Source organism: Callorhinus ursinus, unplaced genomic scaffold, assembly GCF_003265705.2.
Source record: "Callorhinus ursinus isolate GAN/ISIS: 27379988/994484 unplaced genomic scaffold, GSC_fseal_2.0 scaffold24, whole genome shotgun sequence".
NCBI lineage: Eukaryota > Metazoa > Chordata > Mammalia > Carnivora > Otariidae > Callorhinus > Callorhinus ursinus.
In genome coordinates, this window is record NW_027397086.1 from 425,592 (window position 1) to 451,748 (window position 26,157).

Consider the following 26,157-nt stretch of genomic DNA (forward strand, 5'->3'; position numbering starts at 1 on the left):
GTCTCTGTGAGATTCAAATGCTGAATGTGCATGATTTGCAAACACAAAAATACAAGGTGTTGTTATCGTTGATCAAAGCCGTTCCTGGTCCACATGACATGTGTCAGATATGTGATGATGGCTCCTTCTCTCCCGCCTTTCCTCTTTTCCAGACTGTTAATAACAGTCAACATTTAATGAGGGCCTTCGCAATAGGCACTGTGAGAAGCGCTTTGATTCATTAGTTCACTAATCCTTTTGTGAGTGAGCAGACTGGCACGAGGAGAAATCGGACTTCGGCCAGACTTGGAGAGTCGCACAGCCTGTGCGGGACAGCGCCAGGGTCTTCCCCCTCAGAGGGGCCCGCTCTGCCCCGCGGCGCCGCCACCAGGCCCTGCAGCCCCAGTGCCTCTAGCGGCTCCTTGGTCACAGTCGTTCCTCTGGGCGGCTCTTCTCTCGGCCCAGGTTCTTTCCAAAACCGGGCCCGTGAGACTCCCCAGACATGCAGCAGAGACTGACCAGCACTAAGAGGACAGTGATCGTATCTGTTGGTCTGTTAATGGTAAGAGCTGGGACTGTGGCTGCCGCTCATGCGGGGCTCAGCTCCGGCCAGGATCTCGGTGCGGCAGGGGGGTGGGGCGGGCCTTCCAGCCAGCTGCTTTGCCTCAAGAGCAAGACGTGGCCTGTGTCCCTGTTCTGTTCCACCTTTCAGCTGAGGCCTGTTCCTTCGGCCTGCTAGGGTGTGGCAGGTGTTCTGTCATCCCGTGTGTTAGCTGTCCCTGCAGGCTGCTTTTCATCTGCGGATGTGATAAATATGCCTCATAATATCTTCCAAGGCATCCATAATGATGTCAAACAGGACAGGCCCAGAGGGCTGAGCTCTGGGGTTTGGTGCTGAAATTTCTGCACCGAGCTTATCAATCTCAGGCAGCATTTTCAGGATATAGTCATACCAGTTACAAATGCACTTAATTGTTTCCATGTCCACTCAGTATTTCTCCATCTTGTTATTTTCAGAGAGAATTAAAATGTGTCAAGCATTCTAACATGCTCGTAGGCCTGGATGTGGAGGCACTTTTTGACATGGGAGAGACTAAGCTTGGAGAAAGCTCTTGACTCCCCGGGGGCATCAGCTTGGTGAGGGGCAGAGCTGGGATTCCATCCAGGGTCTTCAGAACTCTCGTCTTCTACCCTTTCCCTCCCCAGCACTGTCACCCTGCCCAGGGATGTCTGTGCCTAAGTCCTGACAGAGCTTCTGTCACTTGGGTACAGAATCTCAAAGTTCCCCTCCATTTCTGGGATTCTGATTCCGCCCTTCACTTTTAGGCTTCTGCTCTCTCTAAACACTATCTCTGTCCTCTCTTCTGTTGTGCCTGCCCTGCCAGGCGGCAGATCTATCACGAAGTCAACGTACTGCTCACCTGTGACCAGCACGGCCTGGCTGCATGCCTGCTCTCAGCCCAAGGCTCAGAGCTCCCTTCTGCTTTTCACTGGGTCTTGTTTTTGGATGTAAGGCAAGAACCCGCTTTTTATCAGTCCCTGTGTCCACAAAGCCATTCTTGGGAATTTTCTTGCAATGTCCACTGCCACAGCGGGTCTGGTCTCACTTGGGATGGGGTGGCTTCTGGGGCCCTGGTAGTTTCACAGAAGCTAGAGTTGGTTTGATCCTAAGAAATCACAAAGAAAGTATCCCTTATATGGTCCACGCACCAGCTTATATCTCTGCCGAAACAGAATCCAAAGGTTAAAGGAGTCTTGGTACAGTTGCTGTTCCTTCAGTGACCGTGAAAGGTTTGGGTTTGATAGTGGGTAGGCTAAATTATCATCCCATGCTGGCTGATTCCTTACTTGAACCACTTTGTTGCACCAGAGGGACTGCTTGTCAAATTCTCCCTGGAGTTGTTTGTTACTCTTACTGTCATCTGAGAGCCACCAAAACCCCGCTCAGACATTGCTGCCTTCCTTCATCCATAAGAGCAAGGTGGGAAGTAGAAACTTTTGAGTCCGCCTCAAGCCACCTGAAAGCATCCCTGTTTCCTACCAGGATCACTTAGAACCCAGGCTTTTCTTCCATCTGGGGGGCTTGCTTCCCTGCAGAGTCTTTGGTGGGGCGGGGGGGGGGGTTCTCACCGTGGCTCTGGGTCATTTGTTTACATGCAGAATCTTTCAGATCAGAGAAATAAGTACACTTGACTACTTCTCCTTCTGTGTGTCTGTTTTAAGAGAAAAATCCCTCACAAAATCAAGCAAACTAACAGCCAAAAGGAAATGGGTTTTGATGGGTAAAGATTAAAATACTTTTGATTTTTAAGCATAGGGCAAAAATCTACCATTTGATTTTTTTTCCCCTAAAACACACTTTTTTCTGATTATAAAAATAATACATGTTCATTGTAAAAATTCAGGAAATAGGGAAAAGCTTTAAAATCACCCATAAACCCACAATCCAAGTTAACCTTGAATCACATCTTTTATGTCCTTCAGACTTTCTCTGCAAGTATACATATTCGGGTCTCTGTATCTGTAATGAAGCTGAACAAATGTGAGTTTTTAAACTGCTGTTTATCACCCGAGTTATCCAGCCATTAACATTTAAGATGCACTCTATCAGGGGCTCCGAGGGTCTCTGAGATTTTGAGATAACATGAATGTTGTCTTGTTATTAAAAGTATTTCGGGGCGCCTGGGTGGCTCAGTCCGTTAAGCGTTCGACTCTTGTTTTCAGCTCAGGTCATGATCTCAGGGTCGTTGGATTGAGCCCCTCACTGGGCTCCGTGCTGGCCATGAAGTCTGCTTAAGATTCTCTCTCTTCCCCCGCCTCTCCCCTTATACAAAAAAAAAAAATTCATGAAGAGACTTCTTGTTTTGATGACAACAGCACGGTGGTTAAGTGTGCAAGTCACAGGGTCAGATTTTCAGGGCTAAACCCCCAGCTCTTCTGTCACTGGTTCGTGACCCTGGGGGTGCTAATGGTACCTGTGTTGTGGGGTTGTTGTTGAAGTAAATGAGTTAATACCTGTCGAGGGCCAAAAACAGTACCTAACCTACCCTAAGTGCCACGTGAGTGGGGGTAGTAGAATTATTACAGCTGCACGGCCAGTCCGAAAGTCTTGGATTTAAGACTTGTTTTACCTTTAAATCCCTTCACCACCCGTGTAAGTTACATGTTGTTTTAATATATTTGGTAGGCTTCATTAATGTTGGCCACCACCATCCTCACCATCTCTTCAAACAGCACCTGCAGGAAGTCTTCTGAACGTCGGAAAGGGGGTGATGGGTGCATTCCGAGTCCCGGGGAGGGGGCAGGTTTATTGTCCAGTGACTGTCTTGGATAACTGGAAAGCTGTTTGGGGAGAAATCGGTAAACCAGAAGAAACTCTCGATGGAATTAAGGCAGTAGCAGACTAAAAGGTAGTATGCTTGAGCATTTTTCAATGTGAAGATGAGGAAGACTTTTCTAAGCCTGACCCTAAAGCAATAAAACGGAAAAGAAAGCATCAATTGGCTTGACAGTACGTAAATAAAGGAAGATAAAGTGAAACACTCTGTCCTGCAAAAGGACACCACTAACACAAGCCGGAGCTGGGGTGGCCCTCTGTGAGTCTGTCCATAGAAGCTGGGAGGAGGTCCTGAGGCCCCTCCTCTGCAGCGGTCACCCTAGCGGGCATCTTGATTTCCTAATTAGGCTGTGATTTCACCTTATTGGCAGTGAAAGTGGCATCTGCCCATCCTGCAGGGTAATCCAGCCTGGTGACCAAGGGGGCTCATTCAGCCTTCACTACAAGGGAACTCCCTGTGGTTAGATAAACTGATCTGTTGCTTAGTGACTGCGGGATTACTCGGGTGCACCGGGAAGTGCATCCGAGAGGGGTTTGAGTATTTGGAGGGTAAGGAGGGCAAGAAAGTTGGCGAGTCCCTGGGAGGACTGCAGCTTTGGCAGGAGGAGGAAGCGAGAGCCCACATGTGCCCGGCGCGGGCCTGGGTTGAGAACATTCCACCTTCCCATCCGTACTTGGCCTTCTCGGCCCTGGGTCTCAGAACAAAGGAACAGCAGACAGCGAGCTGGCCGAGGGGCAAGATGGGTCCTGCTGCTCCAACAGCAGGGGAGGCTCCTGCAGGGTGACCCTGAGGTCCATGTCCTGAGGAAGGGGTCTGGGTCTGAAAGTTCAAACCCCGCTTGCTCTCGGGACCACCAAGAGCCTTGGAGTTTGGGTTTGGGTCCCAGGTTCAAAGCACATAGGCTAGAATGAGATCATAAAATAGCTAGGACTTTTGAGATCACAAGCTCCAGGCTTAAGCAGGACCACCTCCAAGACGCACTTTCAACAGTGTCCTCTACCACAGTGTGGACTTGAAACTCCTTCGCAAACGTGCCCCCTTGGTGGCACCCTGTACCCAGCAGACAGGGCCTTCTGCCGCCAGGAACACCCAGCTGTGTGTGTCTGCGAAGGGACAGAGAGTGTATGCGTGCATCTGCCTGCCTGTGTGGCACCTCTGGTGGCACGGTCTCTGCCGCCCCAGCTGCAGGACCACCGGGAGGGGGGCACAGGCACAGCGCCGGGTGCCCTTGGCTGGGAGCGTGCCGCTTCTGCAGTCGGCGCTTGCCCTGTGGGCAGTGAGGGGTCAGTAGCCCCAGTCGGATTCTGGTTATTTATTGTGCGTTAGCAGGAGCAGGAGCAGCCTCTGAGGCAGTAGAGCCTATGCTGGGAAGGGTATTTTGACTGAAATTTTGCATATTTGAAACTCAGATTGTTAACGTTTAAAATTATACACATTGTGAGTACCTGGCTTCAGAAGAGGAAGCAGCAGCATTTCTTCCTGTCAGAACCTTTTCACTCCGTCTGTCATGTAACCCAACTAAAAATAAACTACAAGCACCAGAACTGGCAGCCTTCAGTTTGGAACAAGCTCTCAACTGCAGGCCTGGCTCCCGCCACTTCCCAGCCCCACTCCAGCCCCCCAGGTGCGGCCCTCCGCCAGGGATAGCAGGCCACCCTGTGGCAGGACCCACGGAGTTAGAATGTGTGCCCTGTAGGAGAGGGGGGTGCAACCACAAATGCCCTGGCCTGCCTCCTGTGTGGCCTTGGGGGAGTTGCCTGGCACCTCTGGACCTCAGTTTCCTTGTTTTTAACTGACTGGCCAAACTCCACATGGCAGGGAGCGACCTGTGTGTCTTCTTTAACCCTTACAACACCTATGAGCTTTGTTCTAAGTGTCCTCCCATTGTTCAGTTGAGGAAGCTGAAGCCCAGAGAGCCTTGTTCCACGTCATTCAGCTACTGAACGAGGTTCCAGGCCAGGCACCTCCGTCATCCCCGCCTCTCCTCTTCCTCCTTGGCCATCCAGATTCTGCCCCTGTCCCCCTGGTGTGACCCCAGGACTCCCCCATGTCAAATGGTGGTTATTTGTCTCCCTTGATCCTGCTGGGCCTTCCTGATTGTTCGCCCCGGGACCAGCAGCCTGGTGGGAAGCGCGTAGGCTTGAGTCCCTCTGACATGTGTTTGCGTCTCTGCTTCTGCACCTGTGAGCTAGATGATCCTGGGCAAGAATAGGTTCCTTGTATGTGACAGGAGGGTGCTGTCACACCACCCTCATCCTGTGGAGATTATGTGAGATCATGAACCCAGGAAGCACTGTGCTCTGTACCCCTCACTCACTGACGCGGCCATGCTCTGCTGATAGACTCCAGCCCTTAAATACTGGCTCCTTGTTATCCTCAAGTCTTCGTTTTTCCCAACAAAGGGTGACTCTGTTTCCCCCCGTGTGTCATGGTAGAAAGCCAGGCTCTGCCGGTGCTGCGGGCTCGGCCGCCCCGCGCCTGCACCCTGCCCCGTGCACTGTGCCTGTAATTAGGCGTGGTTGCCTTAGCCTAGGTGCAACGTCATCACACAATTCGACAGCCTTTCATCATCTGTTTATTAGCACATTAGTTCTGTTGCTAATTCTTGAGTTTTAAAGGAGTTCCGTTATGTTTATTTTGACCACAGCTTTAGTCGAGCTCTGATTATTACAAAGGAAATGTTGTAACTGTAAGTCACAGAGGGTGACATGTGCCTTCTGTAAGAACCCCCAGACACCATGTTACCCTAAGACCCTGCCATCGGGGGGTTGAGGGAATAGCCCACGTAACACTATGGGTTTCTGTTGTTGTTGTTGTTGTTTTGGCTAAAATCCTGTCTTAGGGAACATTTACTCTTCATTTTCATAATCATTCTTCCTGTGTACAATTGAACTTCTACAAATTTCTCCCTCCGATCTTCTGATCAAATGGTAAGGCTGCTGTCTCTTGAAAACAAGTTACTAGTATTCAACGTCTGAGATTGATTTTCAGCCTTTGGCACTTACGTTCCAAGTGGGTTGGGCAGGGAGACCCCCTTGAGCCGCACCCACGTCTGTGGTCCGCAGAGAGCCGCCGTGAGGACACTGACCACGCTGCCCCAGCAGACCCTGGCCTTGGGGTTTTCGAGGTCAGCAGTACTTACTGGAGTCTCCTCGGCCAGTGAAGAGCTGAATGTGACTGACACCCCGGCCTTCCCTGTTTGGCCCCGTCGGGAGGAGGCCGGTCACTTTGAACTGCGCGGGCCACACTTGCAGGGAGCCGCTCACGGCGAGCATTGTTGAGTTTTAAGGCGGGTTTTTTCCTCATCCTTTGGCAAACTGCTGTATCACACACTTCATTTGCCATCAGAGTGTGAGTGTGTATCGTTCTTTTTTTTCCATGAAAACAACGTAGAACAAAGCCTCACTTTTAAAAATGCCATGATATTTTGCCACCGTTATGAAAATCTGTCAGTGCCGTATCTAATCTTCTGGTGCATAGAATATCAAAACAAGCACTATTGAAGGGATTGTACTTCTGTTAGTACAAAAATGTCAGTTCCACAGTCTCGGAAACAGCTGCTCTCAGCCTCTTTCCAAATGGGAAAGAAAAAAAATAATAAAGTTTCTTTTCCCCCTCTGCTGTTACTGTTCTTCAGGCCTGACCTTCATCAGGAGACCCAGAGTAAACACCGCCTTGCTGAAATCTTGCATTCCGAATTCTCAAGTGGAGCGGAGGCCAGCGTCGCCAAGGTCAAAAAGCAAAACAAACACGCAAGAGCCCGGCAGCCAGCCACGCAGCACTGTCTGCAACCGGCGCCCAGCCTCAGCCGTGGGAAGAACTGAGAAACGCTCCCCAATGAAGCAGAAAAACCCAAAAAGACTTACTGGGGGATAACAGGACTTCCCAACACAGTTTTCGGTTTTTTGTTGTTGTTGTTGTTGTTTTTTAACGCTGCCTCCACAGGCCTGGGGCTTGGGGTGGATCCTGGAGGCCCCAGAGGCGGGGGCTGGTGTCCTGTCCTTGTCAGGAGCCCTGTGGGAAGGCACGGTGCCACTTTTCCCTGCAGACGGTGTCCCTGACCCGGAGAAGCCACAGGCCTCCCCCGGCAGGGCGGGGCTCAGCGTCCTGTGGGCGAGCCAGTTAGTTCTCACCTTCTGTGAGATGGCTTATACTTTGTGTTTCCTCCAGCGGAATCATCTTGGCCCAAGGGTTACAGGTGCCCCGGGGCCTCTCGTGAGGGCCTGGTGGTGCCGGCATCAGCAGGGAGGCCTCTTCATGCCTCGGGACAGGGTTCTGTCTCCAGGTCTTCATTAGCTGCCTTGTATTGATGCCCGGATTAGCGTGCATCTTGCAAAATAGGATTGTAACGACTGGAATGCAGTTTGTGAGAGCGAGAAAAACCATGAGCTCGTTTTCTTGATGTACCAGTGCTTTGTGGAAAAGGGCCTGACAGGCTTGGGTGCGGGTTGGAAGGCTCCCGGGCCCTCCCGCAGGCTGCTGCGAACCGAGGGTGGCATTCACGCGCGTGGCTGCCTCGTTCGTGGCCACGGGAAACTTCCTTCACGGCTGATGGATGTACTGGTGCCTTTTTTATTTTTGTTTACCATTGCCTTGGAAGTCAAAGGGCACCAGTCTCCTGAGTGTTTTCTCCCCCCGAATCCCACCTTGTCTTCAAGTCTGGGGTCTGGGGTTCTTTGTAGTGTGGCCCAGGCCTCAGCCGCCCCTCCCCCACTGTGTTTCCCTGGGCAGTTTGAGAGCCCCCCCCCACACACACACACACAACTCCCCACCCCCGCCCCCGGCGTACTGATTTCCCAGTAAGTGTCCAACTGGGACGCAGGGGACTCCAGAGGGGAGTCTGCTTGGACAGGCGCTCTGTTGGCTCCACTTTCTCCTGTTTTCTTTCCCGCCTTCCTCCCCCTCCAGTTCCTGCAGAGGGAGCTGAGGCCCCACTTCAGTAAATCCTCCAGATCCCATAGGAACTAAGTGGCCAGGAGCGGACTGTGAGAGTTGCAAGGTGGGCCATCTGTGGGGCCCACGGAGGGGTCGGCGCCCTCACCTCTGTCCCTCTCTGGTGGCCAGGGTAGGGCAGTCAGCTGACACCCACACCAGAGGCCCCCGGGGAGAGGGCCAGCAGGAGCCCTGTGAGCACTAATCCTCCACAGGGGGACAATGTGACCTCCTCCGTACGGCTGTCACATACAAATTCATAGGGACAGTTGGTGAAATTTCTAACAATAATAATAATGATAATAATAAAGCCCTACAGCACATGTCAAGCTGACTTGAGGAAATCTGCCACCGTTCTTTTACTTCAGTGTGTAATGGTTCACAGGATTTGGATGAGAAAAGGAGGCATCAAACTTTAGAGACAAAACCCAGCTGTGTGAAAAACAGGATTAATGCCAGTGATGGGGAAGGATCAAAGAGAAGCCCTGCTCCCTGCCCCCCACCTCCCATGTACTCATTCCAAGAGAGGTCCAGTCCGGGTTCTGCATTCCTGGGGGAGCCATGCTGGGACCTGCCCTGCAGAGTGTATAAAGGACCATTATTCCAAGGTGGAGCTTGTGCTTAATCTGCTAACGCTTAGGTGAGGAAACGTTTCCTGCCATGGATGCTTTGTGGGCCTGTTTCTAAGCAGAATCAATATATTACCCCCAGTTAATAAAGAAACATGGATTTAACAGATTTAGGGTTAATATTATCTAAATTTAAATAACCTTAAAATAAATCTCTTTCTCCTATTATGGCTCCTGAAAGATTATACATTTCAGGCATCAGTTAGGCAAAGCTTTAGCCTAATTCCACTGTACATATTCTAATTTTGTGTGTATTTTTAATCGTGCCTCTTTTTCTGATTTCCCAAACTTACCTATTTCTCTGTCGCAAGCCTGATCCCCGTATTTTAAGTCACAGAGAATTTGGACATTTCATGGAGTGTTGCAGCCTAAAGCATTTTCCCCTTGGCTTCTCGAATGCTTGTTTTGCATCCAAAACATCTTCGTGTTTGCAGCTCTTAGTGGTTGCATTTCTTCAGAGGGGCCCACGTTCCCACGCACCAAAGGGCAGAGAGCCCTTGGCGAGTGATTAAGTCAGTGCTGGTGCACACAGCATCTTCCACTCTTGGAGAAGCACAGAGCCAACCAGGTCTCTCTCAGCAAAGGACATTTTGACAAAGCCCAGTGGATTCCTTTGATTTTTTTTTTTTTTTTTTCCTTTCCTGTAGTGAAGGGAGGTGAGATTTAGGGAAGAGGGGAGTAAATGAGAGCCCTTTAAGGCAGGTGCATCCCAAACTGCTAGCGACCTTGCTAGTTAGCACTGCGGCCCTCAACATGGAGTCAGGGAGAGCCATTCGAATCCAAGCATCGCTTCCATGACACGGAAATGTAAAGCTTTTTCTACTGGAGAAGTGGCCCTGCTTGGAAAAGGCGCTTCACGGGTCTTGTTAAATTGCCTACGTGACTATCCCACCTCATGTCTTAATCTGCTCCCACCATGAGGAGAACTCCTAAGCAAGGCCTCCCTGTGTGGGGGCAGTGGGGCACCCTTAGAGTCAGTTAGGCTCCTCAGAAATTTCCAGAGCCCTTGTACAAGGCTCACAGGGGAATCTAAACTTCCTTTAAACTTTGCTGCCCCGACCGTGCTGCCCCTGGGTTTGTAAGGGACTGGGGTGGGCGGGTGGAGGAGCAGAGAGGATGCCTCCTGGGAGCCTCTGCTATTGTTCTGCCCGCTGGGGGGCTTGCATTCATTCTTTCTTTGTATTTTAAAAAGAGTTCACACCCAGCCCCAGGGTTGGGAACAGAGAAGCTAATTGAGCCTTCTAAATGGCTGAGAGCAGAAGCCCACCTCACGGCAAAGGTTGTAAAGTTATTACAGATGGGAATTGCAGGACAATTTAAAATATTGTAATTATAAACTTGTAGGGAAGCCTTGTTCTTCATTAATGTAAGCTATGAAATCGCCTCTGAGGTACAAGGACAATTACATAGTTGAGAATGTGTCTGCGATTTACACTGCCGCTGTGTAAATGTAAGGGCGGTTGCTCTGGTCTACCTCCTTCACTTTCACAAAATGAAAAGCACACCAGTGCAAGTTGTCCTTTGATAGATTTTTAATATGATTTTAAAGAGTTTTGTTTGGTCTCATTCTTATTCAATGAGATTAATTTAAAGCACTTATCCCCTGGGCTTAAGTCAATCCATGTAGGATTTCGGCTGGGTTTGTTGCATGGGGGGTTTTGTTTGCAGGAGGCTATGAGAGACTCCTTTCCCACTTCATTAACCCTGAGTTGGGGACAGTCTCCCCTCGCCCCCCACCACAGCCAGAGCTGGGGATTTACCAACCCCCATTCACATGCAAAAGAACTTGAAAGCCGAGAGGCTCCTTGACTTAATTAGCTGCTGTGCATTTTGCAAAATTAGAATAATACCCTCACCATCCCAGGAAAGAAAAGCAGTTGGGGGGGGGGGCAGGAAACTGTAGCAGGGTCTGTTTGGTGGGGTAGTTTAAATATGCCCTCCACCCCTCCCCCCAGGAGGCAGCCCTCTCCCACTGCAATCCTGCCACAAAACTGGAGGGGGTTCAGCTTGTGGGGCCCCAAAACTTCCCAGCCCTGGGCCTGTCTTCTGCCCTGAGAGTCCAAGCTGCAGGTGGTGTGTAGGAGGGGAGCACCTGCGCCCACCTCCCCTGAGGGACCGGCCTCAGGAGGAGACCTTGGCCCTTTGAACATGAACTGGAGGCCTCCAGTCTGGCTGGAGCCTTAAACCCCCCTCCCCTGAGATCCTGGAGCTGCAGGCTGGGGCATGGGGCCTGCGCGGGGATTTGGCTCCCTTCTGGGTCTCATCTACGTACTCCCGGGGTAAAGGGGGGAAGTGAGAAGATGTGGGATTGGGGGGTTACCGATGTGGTGTCAGGCTCCCAGCGAAGGCTCGTCGGGATCCTGGCGGCACGGGGCCGGAGCCGCCTTAGGGCCCGGGAGCGTCCGGGAGTCCGAGCGCGGCCGGGGCGCGGGGCTGAGGGGGCTGGCGGGGGGAGTAGCCTCGGAGCCCATCTGTCGGCCCCGCGCCCAGCGGGCCGGTCACCAGCTGCCGGCGCCCTTGTTGCGGCCAGATGAGCCGGCTCAGCGAGGGCACCACAGCCCGGCCCGCAGCGGAGCGAGCCCAGGCGCTGACCCCCGCTCCGGCCCCTGGGACCGGCTGGGAGCAGCAAGGAACCAGATGGAGAAGGGGGGGGCGGGTTGGGGAGAGCAGCGAGCTCGCCTCACTGTAGAGACAGGAAGACTGAGGCCGGGGAGGGGAGGCCCCTGCCCGTGGACCCCAGCGAGTCCAATCGGGGCCCCCGCCCCCGACCACAGCGCCAAGGAAGAGAGGTGGACAAAAATACTTCCTTATTGAGGATGGAAGGAGGCCGAGTCCCAGGAGGGGAAAATGGATCTTAAGGAGGGGTGGGAAAGAAGGGCTGAGCGCGGACAGGCGCGAGGTCATTTGTAAGAAGTTTATTTCGACATTTAAAAAAGAGAACCCGAGGGCCTGGCTGCCCCCGGACGGAGGCTGGAGGTGGCGGCTGGGGGTCGGGGTGGTGGGCAAGCCCCCTTGACCCCTTCCTGCCTCGCCTGGGAGGGAAGAGGGCACAGGCCACAGACTCATTGATTCACGGACACGGTCACGGGCTCATGGGTCACAAATAAATAACTTCATATACACTTTGCACACCTTATGTACAGCTCTGCCGCCGCCCGGGCGCTCGGAGGAGGGCTGCACACTCCCCACCGCCTGTCGGGGTGCGGGGAGAGGGCTGGGTGTACAGCTGGAGCATGGAGAGGGGGAGCGGGAACGAGTGCAGCGTCGGGGTCGCCCCCCACCTGCTCCCAAGGAGGTGCAGGGGGGCGCTTCGGGAGCTGGCGAGGGGTCGGGGTGGGGCCTGTATGTACATCCTGCGGGTGGAAGTGGCTCCCTGATGGCGTGGCCGGGACGGAGCCCGCCGAGGGGGGTTAGGGAGACTCAGTCCGGGTCCGAGCCTCAGTAAACTTGGCATAGGGCCCTTCGGGGGACGCTGGCTGGGACTCCAGGGAGGGCCGGCCAGGGGGCCCCGGGGAAGGGGCGTTGAAACCCCGCGCCCCCCGAAGGGCAGGCGGAAGGGGCCCACGCAGAGCCCCGGGGAGGCGGGCGGGCGCTTCACCGAGGCTGCGCGGCGCGCGGGAGGACGCCGGCCAGCGGGGGCAGCGGCGGGGGCGGCTCGCTGGCGCCCTGGAGTCCGTGGATGAGGATGCGGGGCACCAGAGGTCTCTGCAGGGCCGGCGGCGGCGCGCTAGGCCCGCGGTACAGATACAGTGCGGCGCCGGGATCCAGGTTGGAAACTAGACTCTGCGGGTAGAAATAAGGCGACGGGAACATCCGCTGGAGCGCTGAGTAATTGCCTGCCTCCGCCAGCAGCTCCAACCCGACTGCCGTCTGTCGCTTCCATTTAGTCCTAGGGACCGAAATAAACGCGTACGGCGGGGTCAGGGCTGTGGCGCCCGAAGACCCCTGCCCCTCACGAGTACTTGGCCCAGAGCGCCTTCAGGGAGGCCAAGAAGGATCACACAGATTTGTTAATAAATAGCGGGGTGCCAGGCACCGTCCTCCGGTGTCACATGCATCGGCTCCTGTAATCTTCCACCGGCCTTCCGTGGCCGTTGTCCCTACCTTATAGATCAGAAAACTAAGGCGTTGGCCAGTTTTGGAGATGGTCTCCAAAGAGGCAGAGCCCCGGCTCTAAGCCAGCTGTCTGACCCCAAAGATGGGGTTCTAACCTCACCACACTCCGCTCCGAGGATCAAGGATCGCAGGATACACTTGGAGCTGGGTGTTGGGGCTGCGCTCACCCCTCCGCGTATCTGCCCCCTGGGGGGACTGAGGAAGTCGACCCCCTGGGGGAAGGATGGAGGGGGCCAGGGGTGGGGGGGTGGAAGAGGTTGGTCGGCTAGCGGTGGAAGGGGGCTCTGGGCAGCTGAACCGCCGCCCTGGCAGATGGAAACACCCTGAGGTGCCCCGTTCTGCGGAGCTTCTGTGGAAGCGCGCAGGCCAGAGTCGGCAACTAGAGTCTTCCCACACACCTGCTGTCCCCTGCACCCAGCTCCAGGGCCGGGGAGGAGCCCTGGGGCCTGTGGGGACCCGAATTCGGAGACCACCAACCGAGTGTTGGCCTGGGGTTGGAGGAGGCAAGGAAGTCGAGGCCATGCCCGTTCGTTGCCTGAGCTTTAGCTGGGACCGCTGGGTGCACCTGGCCAGCGAGGCTGGGCCAGCCGGCCGCGGTCCCACCAAGGCAGGCACAGCCACACCAACCGCGTTTCCCTCCCTGAATTATTCATCATCATCATAATTGTGTAATTACTGTAACGGGCCTTAATTATTGATGCCCGGAGCAGTAATCGGTATTTATTATTAATGGGGAGACGTGTTCTGAGGCTTGTTTATGGAACGCACCATTCCGGCCTCCACTGAGTGTGAGTGTGATTGTGGGTGTGTGTGACTGTGTGAACTGTGTCAGTGTGTCTGTGTGTGTGAGCGATTTCATCCTGTGACGGTGCTGGGGAGGGAGATTAGGAAGCACCAGGTTCTAGACCAGTGCCCGCCAGTTTCCAAAGCACCCTGTCCCCAAGGAGCCAGAGCTGGGTCTGTTCCGTCCTCCGGTTTCAGGACTGTAAAGGCTGAGGTGGCCACAAGAGCCCTGGAGAGCTCAAACAGCCCCCCCCCCGGCAACGTACACATCAGGGCTGCACCCTTGTTCCTACCCCCACCCGAAGACATTCTGGATACCAAGGCCACCACCCTTCCCCTGGCCTGGCATCCTGCCCTCCTGCTGGGAGAGCTCAGCGGCCCCAACAGGGGCTAAGGCTGGTCTCGGTGGGGAGGGTAGGACCCTGGCTGGGGTAGGGGCAGGCCCATGTGTCTGTCCTCCTGTCCTGGAGGGGAATGACAGGGCACTGGAGACAGAGTCCAGTCCTGTCGCTCTCCCTCACTGTGGACTTCAGGCAAGGCCTTCTCCCTGCGAGGCCTGAGTTTTCTTACTTTTACAGAATAGGGAAAGCGCAGGGGCACCAGGCGGTGCACTGGTGGGTCCCACGGAAGGGCAGTTAGGAAAGAAGGAGGGCCCTCGACGCCCCCCAGCCCCACCCCGCAGCCAGGCCTCACCTCCGGTTCTGGTACCAGGTCTTGACCTGCGTGTCGGTGAGGTTGAGCGAAGCGGCGAGCTCCATACGGTCCTGCACGCTCAGGTACTTCTGCCGCTCGAAGCTGCGCTCCAGCTGCGCCAGCTGATGGTCAGTGAAGGCCGTGCGCGCCTTGCGGGGCTTCTTCAGGCGCACTGGGGGGCTGTCTCGGGAGCTGGAGATCTCGCGGTCGCCCTCCTCCTTCACTGCGGAGACACAGTGGTGCGTCAGGGCCCGGCCTCGCCGCCTGCCTGCCGGCTCCCTCCTGCCCCAGCCGCCCACTGGCCCTCCCGGTTCGTGTAAACGCGGCTCCCGACAGCGGTGGCCCCGCCGCACTCAGGCGCGTGGGGCCGCGGCAAAGCGGCTCAAAGGTGGGACCTCCCGGCCCCCCAAACTAGGGCGTGAGCCCTGACGGAGGAGGAGGATTGACACCTCCGGGGACAAATGATCCAAAGCGAGAGAACCCGACCCGCTCGCTCTCCGCCGCGCTCCCTGGAGGGATCAGCGGAGTAACCGTGCTGGAGCCGGGCGACCGGGTGGAGCCGCTGGGGGAGGGGAGGGGCCCGTGGGTTCCAACGGGCGGGCTGCGTAGGTGCGCGCTTCCGTGGTGCGGGTCTGCGCTCGGAATCCGCAGCCCGATTTTCTGGCCGCGTGCGGACCCGGAAGGGAGGAAGCTGAGAGCCGGCATGTGGGGAGAAAAACCCGCGTGGAGAAACAAGAACCTGCAGCGAATCATTGTCCTGAGAAACCAATAACTGGCCGCGTGAGATGCGACGCCGGAGTGCTCGCCTCCGCCGTCCCTAAGCGACCCTACAGACCGGGGTGTGGAGGGCGGAGCGCCGGGCGCCGCAGCCGGGAGCGCGAAGCTCTTGGAAAAACAAGCGACGCGTTTGCCCCTCGGATGCGTGCGTCGCCGTGGTCCGTGTTTCCTTGTCAACACGACGCTCACGGCCGTGTGTTTGCGCCCCACGATCGGGACACCCCGGCAGGGGCCCCGCTCTTAAGGCCCAAGAATGGCCGGGGGGGGGGCGTTTTTTTTTTTCCCCCAGGCACCTTCGTTCGGGGTCGACTGCACCGAAAACGCACACTTGATAGAAAAGCTCAGTGATCTCCCTCCTTCTCTCCCTAAAGTGATGATACAACCCAAAAGACCATGTCCCCAAAATTGCGCGAGCTGGGGCTTCCCCTCTCTTTTTCTCTATTTTCCTTTATGGTGAGTTTCATTGTGTGTGGCGTTTGCAGTGACAGGGTTCAGCTGAATGCAAGTTGATTTCTCTCTGTAGGAAACAATAATCCGGTTAATTGAGCCACTAGGGAGCAAGACTTTTCAACCTGAAAAGACAGAGGTTCTCGGCCGGGAGGGCTCCGGCACCGGGCGCACGGAGGCAGACAAGCAGGGAAGGCGCTGGCTCCGCGAAAACCTCGCTGGATGGCTCCCTCCTGGCTCCACCAGGCTGGTGCGCCAGGCTCTCCCTGCCCTCCCTGAGCTGGGGCCACGCTGAGGTATGGCCACCTCAGGAGGCGTGTTAGGATGGGCGAAATCTGAGTTCTGTCTGTGCTGGAAGGTAAAGTTGAAACGAGTGTGGGGAAACAATTACTCAAACCTCAAACTTGATAATTGTGGAAACCTTACTTTTTGCTGGAGCTGCCGGGACTGACTATGGAAATCCCCAGCTTCTTAGGGCTGAGGTGGGGGATTGAGTTTGTGGTGTCAGGAAGAATACTCGGGCGTTTCTCTAATCCCTCCTTGCCACAGGCTGGATGCGCACTGGGTGCCGCTCAGCCTCAGCCTCCGGGACAGTCTCAGCCCAGTGGGGCCTCGGACTCTGGTCTGGAGGCCACATCTCAATGCTCCCGAGTTCCAGGCCCACCGACCCAGCCTGCTCCGAGCAAAGTGCTGGCTCGATTTCTCCACGGACATTGGCTCTAGCAGGCAGGACCTAGCGGCAGACCGCCTGACTTCAAAGCCTGGTTTCAGTTTCTTTCAGTGTGATGCTTGAGGAGCGTCTGATGCCAAAGACTCGGGATGGGGCTGACCTTCCCTCTGTACCCTCCTTGGAAGAAATTGTTCTTAGCATGGGAGGTGGATGGGGAGTTGAATTGCTCAGATGCCCACCCTGGCTGGCTGGCTCGCTTGGTGTGTTTCTTTCTCCACAAAGCTTCCTAATTGGGGCCCCGAAAAACTCGCCTGTACGTTGGAGAATCGCTCCAGACATTGTCTCAGCGGTGGCTGTTCCCATTTTTTCTTCTACCCTGGAGCTTTGTAAGTGCAAAGGCAGCTGTGCCTAGGGGCGGGGGGTGGGGGAGAACTTCACCCCCCTCTGCTCCAAACCTATTTAAGTGATATGTGGACAGCCGGCCCTCATCACCTCCCTGATCAGATATCATCAGAGACAGGAGAGGAAAATTGATATTCCAATTATCTTAAACGAAATCTCGCCTCAAAATCCCACCTACGGGCAAAGAAATAAAAGGAGACCAGAGCCAAACTCTCTTTCACCTCCACCGGCACCAGCCGTTGGCATGCAGTGTTGGGGATTCTCACCCCTTACTCTAACCATAAAGCTGGGGTGTTGTTGAGAATTACTAATAATAAACCACTGTGTTATAAATATATATTTACATTGCCTACCCCGCTCCCGCAGCACCTGTCTTTCTCCAGGGCAAGTTCTCTTTGCCTCTCTAAACAGGCCCCAGGGGGAGGGGCAAGGGTCGCCGGGCCACATGCCTCTGGACCTCCTTCTTGGCTTCTCTAGCCCAACTGGCCCTTTCTCTAGGCACAGCTGGCCCGGTGAGGCTGAAGGAGACTCTCCGCAGTTTGTGTGAGGAAGTGGAGGGCAGTGCAATGTGGAGTGGGGTCCCAAAGGGGTTTCGGTTTGTGGTCAGGGCCTGTCCACAAATGAATTGTTGGTTGGGAGGAGAGTGTTGAAGTGAGCTTCCCTAAATTCTTGTGAGGACTTAGCACAAATAGGGTGGAGCAGGTGCAGGGCTCCCAAGACAATAAAGAGGTTGCCTTTATTAGGGAAGTTTTGTGTCATGAAAAGCATTCCCGGAATTAATTGTAATTCTGAAAGAGCTCTGAGAAGCCTCTGCCCAGCCCCTAGTTTTCTGCTGGGTGGGGGACACAGGGCTCTACTCCCTTGACACCGCAAGACTCCTTCCCCTCCTGCCTTCTGACTTCTTCCTAGCAAGAATTTTGCGCCTCTGGCCTCACCAAAGAGCTAAAGTGGCTAGGGGTGAGAAAGAAAATTAGGGACCCTTTCCTTCTTTCGTCCCCCCTTTCCTCATAATCCCAATCTCCGCTTCCCGGTCAAAACAGATGTAAAAGGAAAGACAAAAACCAAAAGACTCACAGAGGTGGAAAGGCAAACGAAGGGGCAGCAACTCCAATACTGGGGAAGCAGGGCTGGTCACTCGCGAGTCTCTGGGTCCCACACACTACACAACCTGAAGTTGGCTGCTCGATGCACTTGAAATCAAATTCAGTGAGAACCGTGGGGTGGGTGCAGGGTCCTCCCCTCTCAACCAGACCTCTGAACCTGCTCCCAGTAAGCTGCGCCCAGCTGCTCGTTCTACTTTGAAGTGAGCCTTTCTTTTGCATGATTCCCAGGGCCCAGATCACATTGGGCCCAATGGGAGGGAAAGCTCAGTTCCTCTTCCTGCCTGGAAGTTCAGATTAAAGGGGAAAATTCTGACTGTTCTTAAGGCTCCATCTGAAATATCCTGCTAGGTTTTCACTCTTACAAAAGAGCATTCAAGCAGAACCCTTTGGAGCTTCCATTGCTTCTGCAAGATTTTTTCCCGGAGAACCACTAGCCCGATAGGAACCTGCTCCTGCCCACCAGTGCTGCTGGGAAAGTGGTCCCAGGTGAAGTTTAGAAAGTTCGCTTTGTGCATTTTGGGGAATCTCTCCTGGGGCACACAGTGTCCCTCTTCCACTTTCTCCGCTGGGCTCTGCTGCTGAAAGGCATAGCCACGGGGCCAGCTGAAAGGTTCAGACAAGACCAAAAGGTTCAGCCTGGGCCCCTAGGGAACTCCAAGTGAACACATACATGTCCCTGTATGCTTTTAGAAATATAGCAGTTCTTAGAAATGTAGCATGACCCCTCCCCAAGTTTTCTCGCCCTGTTTTCTTACCTTTATACTCAGAGTCCGACGAGGTGTTACTGCCACTTTTGTCCAGCTTGTCTCTAAAGTCCTCCCCAGCCTTGGCCACAAGACGGCCCCCAGGCTCAGGGGCAGCCGGCTGCCCGCTGCTAGAGTAGGGTGCACAGGCCGCTAGTGGTTTGCAGTCGGCAAGGATGTCCCTGATCAGAAAGGAGGAGGTCACGGTGCGCGACTGGGCTGGGGCTGAGAGCTGCCCAGGCTGCAGGTGGGAGTCCAAACCTGGGCCTGATGCCCCGCCAGGCCTCGGGGTGCCCGTCTCCAGACAGTCCCTTCCTGGTGAGGCTGGTGAAGAGCAGTCGCTGCTGCTCTCCGAGCGCGGACTCAGCTCCAGGGGTGAGCGGCAGTCCCCAAGCAAGGGGTCCCCCTTGGGAAGGGCGGGGCTGCCCGCGCGGTGGGAGAGAATGGAGTCGATCCCAAAGCCATTGGAGCCTTCCATAGCCAAGCTGCGACCTGTCCTCCCCAAAAGCTCCCCACCCACCCCCAACCCCAGCCGCCGCTGCCCCTGCCCCTAGCTGCGGGCTGGCATGGGGAAGGCGGGCAGGGAGCCTGCGGGCACCTTGGACGGAGTTCAGCCTTGGGGGAGCCGGGGAGCTCTGGGCCAACCTCCTCTGCGCATTAGATCCAAAAGGGCTCAGCGCGTCTTCTGCAGCATCGCGCCGAGCTGCCGAGCCGAGGGGGGGTGGTGGGAGTGTCAGGGAGGAATGGGAGGGAGGGTGCGCCAAGTTGGGGAGAGCAAAGGGGGAGATGGACGGCCTGAGCGCCCCTTTGGCACAGAAGAGATGCGAGGATGTTGGAATCTTAAATAAAGAACGGCTTGGAAAAAAAAAAAACCGAAACCGCACGCTTCCTCCAGGCTAGCCGTGGCCGAGGGCAGAGGGGTCAGAACCGCGGACAGCAGCGGGCCGGAGGGGCGCTACCAGCCGGCGGAACGGAGCGCACCTGGCGGCGTCAGCACCGCGGATAGCGGCGGCGGCGGCGGCGGCCTGCGGCGCATGACGCTCCACCTGGCCAGGGAGGTCGTGTCGCCGCGCTCTCACCGCTCCGGGGGCCCGTCAGCACCGAGGACAGCGCCTCCGGCTCCGCGATTGCAGCTCTCAGCGCGTCCTCCGCGCGCGCCTTCGCCTCCCCCCCTTCCTTTAAAAAATGAACTTGTGTCACTTTTACTTTGGGGCTGGGTTTTTTTTTTTTTGTTTCTTTTTTTTTTTTCGTTGTGTTGTGTGTGTGTTTTTTTTAAAGGGGACTCGCCCACGTGTCCCCGGAGTGGTGACGCTGATTGGCTCCGGCCGATTTTGGGGGTGATGTCACGACTCCGCAAGCCGCTGCCCGATTCCCTTTCAGTTTGATTAAAAGAGACACTGAATTAATTACAGCACAGACCCAACTGTTTACCGGCGATTTCCACACGGTTTGCTTTCATTAGGCCAGTGATGAGGCTCCTAATGAGGGTGATTAGCCGAGGGGGGCACAGGCTAGCGGGGAGGGGTCCGGAGCCGGCTGCCGCTGCCGGTGGGTCGGGGTGGGAGGTTTTTAAAGTTTCCCCTAACCTCTTCCACAGTTACTCAAATTATTCGTCCACGGGGCTGTCAGAGAGCCTTTCTCCACCTCCCCCCGCCCCTCACCTCCACCGCAATTTTCTTCCTCCAGCGAGAGAAAGGGACTCAACCCAGCATAGAAAGAAGTGTGTGTGTCTGTGAAGAAGCCCTGACCTGGTGTGGGGAAGAGATGTTAGTTTAAGCGACATTGTTTTGGGGCGTTTTCGTTGGGCTTTAGATATTTCCCGCCTAGGACATTTGCAGCCCTCTCTCTACCCTCTTTGGACCCTGCGGTCCTGGCAGGGGTTTGGGAAAGCCTGGTGTCGGCCCTGAAACGGGGCCAGAACGATGGCTTCATTGTGGGGCGAGGGTGGAGAAGGTGGGAAGATCGTGTCCGGGACATTGAGGACCCCGGGAAATCTGTGGCCCCAAGGAGGCAGCGCACGGAACAAAGAAGGGGGGGACCCCTATCCCGCCGATAGCCCATCCTGTGGCACCGGGTGTCTTTGTACCTCCAAACAGGGACGCGAAAGAGCTTCCGTGTGCAAGTATAGACGTCTGCAAAAGGCCGGCTTGGCTTCTTACTCCGAGAGGAGCCGGAGCTCGCCCAGGGATGTATTTTCGAGGCAGCGCTGGAAACACGGTCTTTTCATTGTAAATAACGCAGCCCCTCGCCCTCCCCACTCCCCGAACCACGGTGCTCTAGTTCGGTGCCTTTCAGGGGTTGGCCTCCAGTGTCGGGGCCCAGAGCGGCTTGCAGATCGGAAGCACGTCCCGGGCTGGGATCCTCCTGGTGGGGCCCCAGGGATCGCGACCCGGGCCGGTGGTCAAGGGCAGAGAGAGCTGAGCCGGCGTGCCTGCAGGCGGGCCCGCCAGCCCGAGGCGCCCTTCCCCAGCTCCATGCCAGGAGCCCAGGCCTTCCCAGGTGGTCCTGCGTGCTGCCGTCCCCTTCCCCACGGGCCCCCAGAAAACTACTCAGACCCCGCGTCGGGCTTAGCGTCCGAGACCGCTGCGGAACTGTGAGGCCCCCGCATCCCCCCAAACCCGAGACTCGGCCCGTGGAAGCCCCGCGTGGCCCGGCGAGCAGAAACTTTCTTCTTCCTCCAGCGAGGTTGGCGGTGGCCTCACGCCTGGCTCCCCGCGCTCTCCCCCTGCGCCCGCCGGCAGATTGGAAGCGGCCTCGCCGCCGGCCGGGCTGGGAGCGAGGACGGGCGGCTCCCCCGGGACGGTGAGCCCCGCTCGGCTGCAAGCTGTTGGGGAGGCGGGAGGCGGGAGGGCGGGCGCCGAGGGGCCGAGAGCAGACAGGCCCCCGCCCCGGTGCGGCCGCGCGGTTGCAGTGGGCACCTCCCCGCAGCGGACCGGCCGGGGCAGGTCGTTAAATTTTCGTTGGGTGGACGGGGAGGGGGACATAAATCGCAAGGGCCGCAGGCTGCCCTGGCCCTTCTCGGCCAGCCCCGAGCTTGGGCCTGGTTCCTCCTTCCCTGGGCGCCTCTGGAGGCTTTTTCTACTCTCTCCACTCTGTCGCCCCACCCCTGTCCTTCCGGCCTGGTGCCGCGTCCCTGGAGAACCCCATCTCCACCGGAGCACCCAAGGTCCCAACTCAGTCAACAAGACCCCCCATCCTGGGCCTCTTAGCAGTTGTGATGCCCCCAGGGCCAGGACCCATGGAGCCCGCCAGGTCCTGAGAAAGTCATTGTTGGCTCTTGCCCACAGGTGGCTCTTGAGCAGCCCCTTTTCTGGCCTCCTGGTCTGAGGCTGGGGTTTGGATCCCGGGCCTAGTGAAAGAGAAAGCGAAGCCTCCGCCAGCGCTGAGCCCTGAGCCAGGGGGTCAGAGCTGCAGCAGGTGTGTGGAGTGTGTGTGTAAGAGCAACGAACATTCTACAGTTGAGAAAACAGCATGAACCCCAACTTCCTGCAGCCCCGACTGGGTTCTCAGCACTCCTTAGAGCCCAAGAATATTTAACAAGTTGTTAGTGTACTATCATTAGTACTGAATGACCATGGTCTATTCTAATATAGAACATGCTATGCAATTTCATTTGGCAATTTCTCCGAGATTCAGCATCTCATTAACCTCATTTTATTCCTATTTGGGTGTTTCCAGCTCTGCCACCAGGCCCTCCTCCTTTCTCTTTTCTCTATCACCTGGCTGCTTCTTGCATCTCAGCCTGTCCACAGCCTGAGAGATATGTGTTTGTGCTCACTTGGGCTCTTGTTTAGCCAGGAAGGCGCCCGAGAATTGGCATTTGACTAGGCATCCAAGGTTTCCTGGTTGGGGGACCTGCCCGACCCTTTGAAAAAGGAGACTGGTCGGTCCCGAAAGGATATAAGGTCCAGCAAACCTGGGTGTGGACCATAGCAAGTGACTTAACCTCTGAGAGCTCTGTTTACATAGTAGGAGGCAGACCTCTCTCTCCCCCTTCCCAAGGAGGAAGTGGGCCTGGTGGAGGGGCTTGGGGGCCTCAAGGGAAGCAAAGTGAATGAGTGTCAGGCTCCCAGGACTACTCAGTCTTAACCAAGGGCTGGAACTGCCACTCCAGCGCCCAGTCTCCCTCTTCTGGACTCCAGACGCTCTTCCTCAGCCTCCCACTTCCTCTTGGAACTTCTAGCTTCAAATTCCTGTCCCTAGGCCTCCCCAGCCCTTTGAGGCTGCTTTTTAAAAACCCTTCCGCCTCTCCATGGACCCAGAGCCCTAGAAGGTCCCAAACCTCTCACCCACAGGCAAGGAGACATGCCAGAGAAGGAGCTGTTGCTCGTCTCCGGGGCAGGAAGGGCAGCTGCATGGACAAGTCTTCAGAACACCTGGGCTCTGGCCCTGACCTTACTCTGGACAGACCATGTCTCTGGTCTGGACCTCAGCTCTCCTTTACGTACAAAGATGCTAAGCTTCAGAGGTTTGTAGTGAGGGCCGTGGGTGGCAGAGGCCCATGGAGGCCGATGGAGATGCCGATGAGGGAGAAGCCACGTCCCCCTGCTCCATCTGAGGCTCTTGGCTCGGGTCTGGCTTTGGGTCAGGAATGGGCCTGGAAGTGTCTGGGCCTCTGGCTGGGCCATGGTTCTCACCAGCTTCCTTCTTCCCAGCCTCGCCTCCTTCTCCACTGAATGCCACCAGGCCCCAAGCATGGAGGAGGGGCTGTTCTGGCCTGTTCTGTTCGCCTGGCTCAGCAAGCAGAGCCACCCAGGGGAGATGTGCCCAAAGCTTTCTGAAAATGATCCTCAGGTCTTCTCTGCTCACAAAGAATTGTAACTTGAATGCCATTCAAGGTTCTGAGTAACTGGGACCAGGGGCAGTACAGAGCGGCCAGGGCAGGTGGTTGAGGATGTGGACTGCAGAACTGGCTAGACCTGAAGAAGCAGAATCCTGGCTCTGGAGTCCAAGCTGGGACTAAGGGGAGGCCGGTGAGGTGAGTCGCAGACATCTTTACTGAAACTTATTGCTCTTTTGCCCCATCAGGGATTTTTTAAATTTTGATTAAAAAAATATTGCATCAGGGCGCCTGGGTGGCTCAGTTGGTTAAGCGACTGCTTTCGGCTCGGGTCATGATCCTGGAGTCCCGGGATCGAGTCCTGCATCGGGCTCCCTGCTTGGCAGGGAGTCTGCTTCTCCCTCTGACCCTCTTCCCTCTTGTGCTCTCTGTCTCTCATTCTCTCCTTCTCAAATAAATAAATAAAATCTTTAAAAAAAAAATATTGCATCAAAGTATTGTTTGTCTAGGTTACCGAGTTTGGGGGCAGTCCTGGAAATGTTGTGCCTTACATGCCTCACCATAGTCCCAGCCCTGCTCTGTGACCGTGAGCAAACACTTTCTGAGCCGTGGCTTTTTCAGCTAGAAGATGAGGATGATGTTGCCCACTCGACGTGGCCTTTGTGAGCACTCTGCCCCGGGCTCAGATCCTGGAGAGGAGTGATTATGTGGTTCATGGTACAACTACCACTAACAACAGCCAAAGCTTTTTCTCTGGCCGGTTATCTTGTCTCACCAGCCCCCGCTGCAGAGGTCAGCTCCCCCCTTGGCTCAGGGCCTTCCAACTAAAACCTGTTTTTAATGTGGAGTGGGCAGGGGACTTGGATGATATAGGCCAGGCCTGGATGCTAATATCTCTCTGCTCTGCAAACAGATGGGTTGGACAAGGATTTGGACACTTTGTGGGCCTCAAGGTCATGCTGTTCTCAACCATTTGTGTTGGTTTAGCTCAAAACCCCATGGAGCTCCTGAAACCAGAAGAGAACATATTCTTTATTTTCCTCCCCTCCTTACCTCCCCCCTTCCTCTCCTCCCTCCCCTCCTTACCTCCCCCCTTCCTCTCCTCCCTCCCTTCCTTCCTCCCTTTTATTCCTGCTGAGCATGCACCCTGGCCTGTGCACCGTGCTAGATGCTGGCGACGCCATGGGGCTTATGACAGAAAGGACCCGCCTCACGAATCCAAGAAGGACAGTGGTGCCCATTCATCTAAACTCCATTTTGTAGATAATTTCTCTTTTGTGGATTCGAGTTTAAAGCGTACCTGCATTCAGTTCTGGGAGGCTGTGTAAAAAGCCAACCTGATTTTTATTTTTTTTTCATTTAACGATGATTTCAAGCATCGAAGCATTTCCCAAGTAAAAAGAAATGCAGCAAAAAGACTGTTTGGGTCCAAAAAGCCAAATGCAAGGGAGGATACTTGATTGGAAACAGACCTGCCTGGCTTCCCTGAGGCCCGCCTGGGCGCCTGAGCCTCTGGTCCGCTTGCTGCCATGGAGATGTGCCTTCTCTGGCCCCCTAAATCTGTGATTTCTACGCCACCACTGCTTGAGGCCCTGGGATAGGTGAACCAAAAAACCAAACCATCTCTATCTGGATCCCAAGCCCAGCCCCGGGGACTGGATTTAGAATCTGCGGCCTACCCACAGGCTTCCTCTTCAGACTTCTAGCAACGCCCTGCCAGGCAGAAGCAGAAATCTCCATTGACTCCCTGCTACCGACCCTGATAAAAACCCTGCACGGCGGACTCCAGAGTCCCGTCTCTGGTCTTCCGGCCTAGAGGACAATTATCTGGTTATGTGAGTGGGAGAGACAGAGAAAGAGAGGCAGGGACGCAGAGAGGGACAAGAATAGGAAGCGAGAGAGGGAAGCAGAGGAGAGAATGAGTGAGGTTGAGGTTTGGGCTCTTGTCTGAAAAACCGGGAAGTAGACCCAAGTCAGTGGGGGTTGAGCACGAACGGGAAAGCCAGACCTGCCCCCCAAGAGGTCTGTGCCAGTCCTCGCTTGGCGGCTAAGTCACTCTGCAACCCTCTGTCTTGTCTGGCAGGACTCTATGTTTCCTCGAGCCCCTCCCTGTCCCCCGAGTCCGGCTTCCGGAGGCTCCGTCTTGGTACCCCTGCACCCCACCCCATGCCTGCGCCCGCTCCCCCTCCGGCCAAGGGCTCAGCGGCAGGGACGGGGCCCCCTCCCACCTTGGAGGGCACCTCAAGGAATTTCAGGCTGACCAGGGCAGGGTCCAGCGGCTTCCCTGTGGCTCGTGAAGGCAGGGCACATGGGCCTCTCTGTTTGGTGAAATCTCTGATGGGATGTTGCCAAGGAACTCAACCAAGACGTAAGATGCTAACCAGCAGGGAGATGAACAAAACCAGGGGCATAAGGTCGTACCTCGGGTGGCGGCCGTCCTCGAGAGGCCATTTATTGGTGGTTGATGAGGAGGACTTGGGGTGCAAAGCTCGGCTCTCCCCGTTTCCGCCCACCTTGGAGAAGTAGCTTTGGGAGCAGGCTCTGGAACACGTGGGACTTGCTTATTTTCCACCTGCGAAGTGAGGGTGGTGATGGTGGTAGAGGGAGGTTAACTGGTGATTCCCCTGGCCCCCTCCTGGCTGGAACCTCCAGGACTCTGCCCTGGGTCATGAAGGGCAGGCAGAGCGACCCCAGCTGTGCTGGGGGCACCCCCAGTCAGGGTCGACGCGGGCGAGCACAAGTGTTTGCTCCGATGCAACTGGACA

The 26,157-nt window shown here is 55.6% G+C and overlaps 2 protein-coding genes across 3 annotated transcripts in view; one reads left to right on the plus strand and one right to left on the minus strand.

Annotated features, from left to right (window-relative positions):
* DDX31 (DEAD-box helicase 31) overlaps positions 1–9,043 on the plus strand; it is a 69,918-nt gene extending 60,875 nt beyond the window's left edge. For both annotated transcript variants that reach the window (XM_025888068.2, XM_025888069.2), the window contains one exon: positions 6,955–9,043. In XM_025888068.2, the coding sequence (XP_025743853.1) occupies positions 6,955–7,141 (187 nt within the window). In that variant the 3' untranslated portion in view covers positions 7,142–9,043. The remainder of the gene's footprint in view (positions 1–6,954) is intronic.
* Positions 9,044–12,472: 3,429 nt separating this feature from the next.
* Positions 12,473–19,818, minus strand: BARHL1 (BarH like homeobox 1). The gene is made up of 3 exons (XM_025888070.2): positions 18,625–19,818; positions 14,471–14,693; positions 12,473–12,767 (listed from the first exon to the last, which is right to left on the minus strand). The coding sequence occupies exons 1-3, from the start codon at positions 19,088–19,090 to the stop codon at positions 12,473–12,475; spliced, it is 984 nt and encodes a 327-aa protein (XP_025743855.1). The 5' UTR covers positions 19,091–19,818.
* Positions 19,819–26,157: the final 6,339 nt, after the last annotated feature.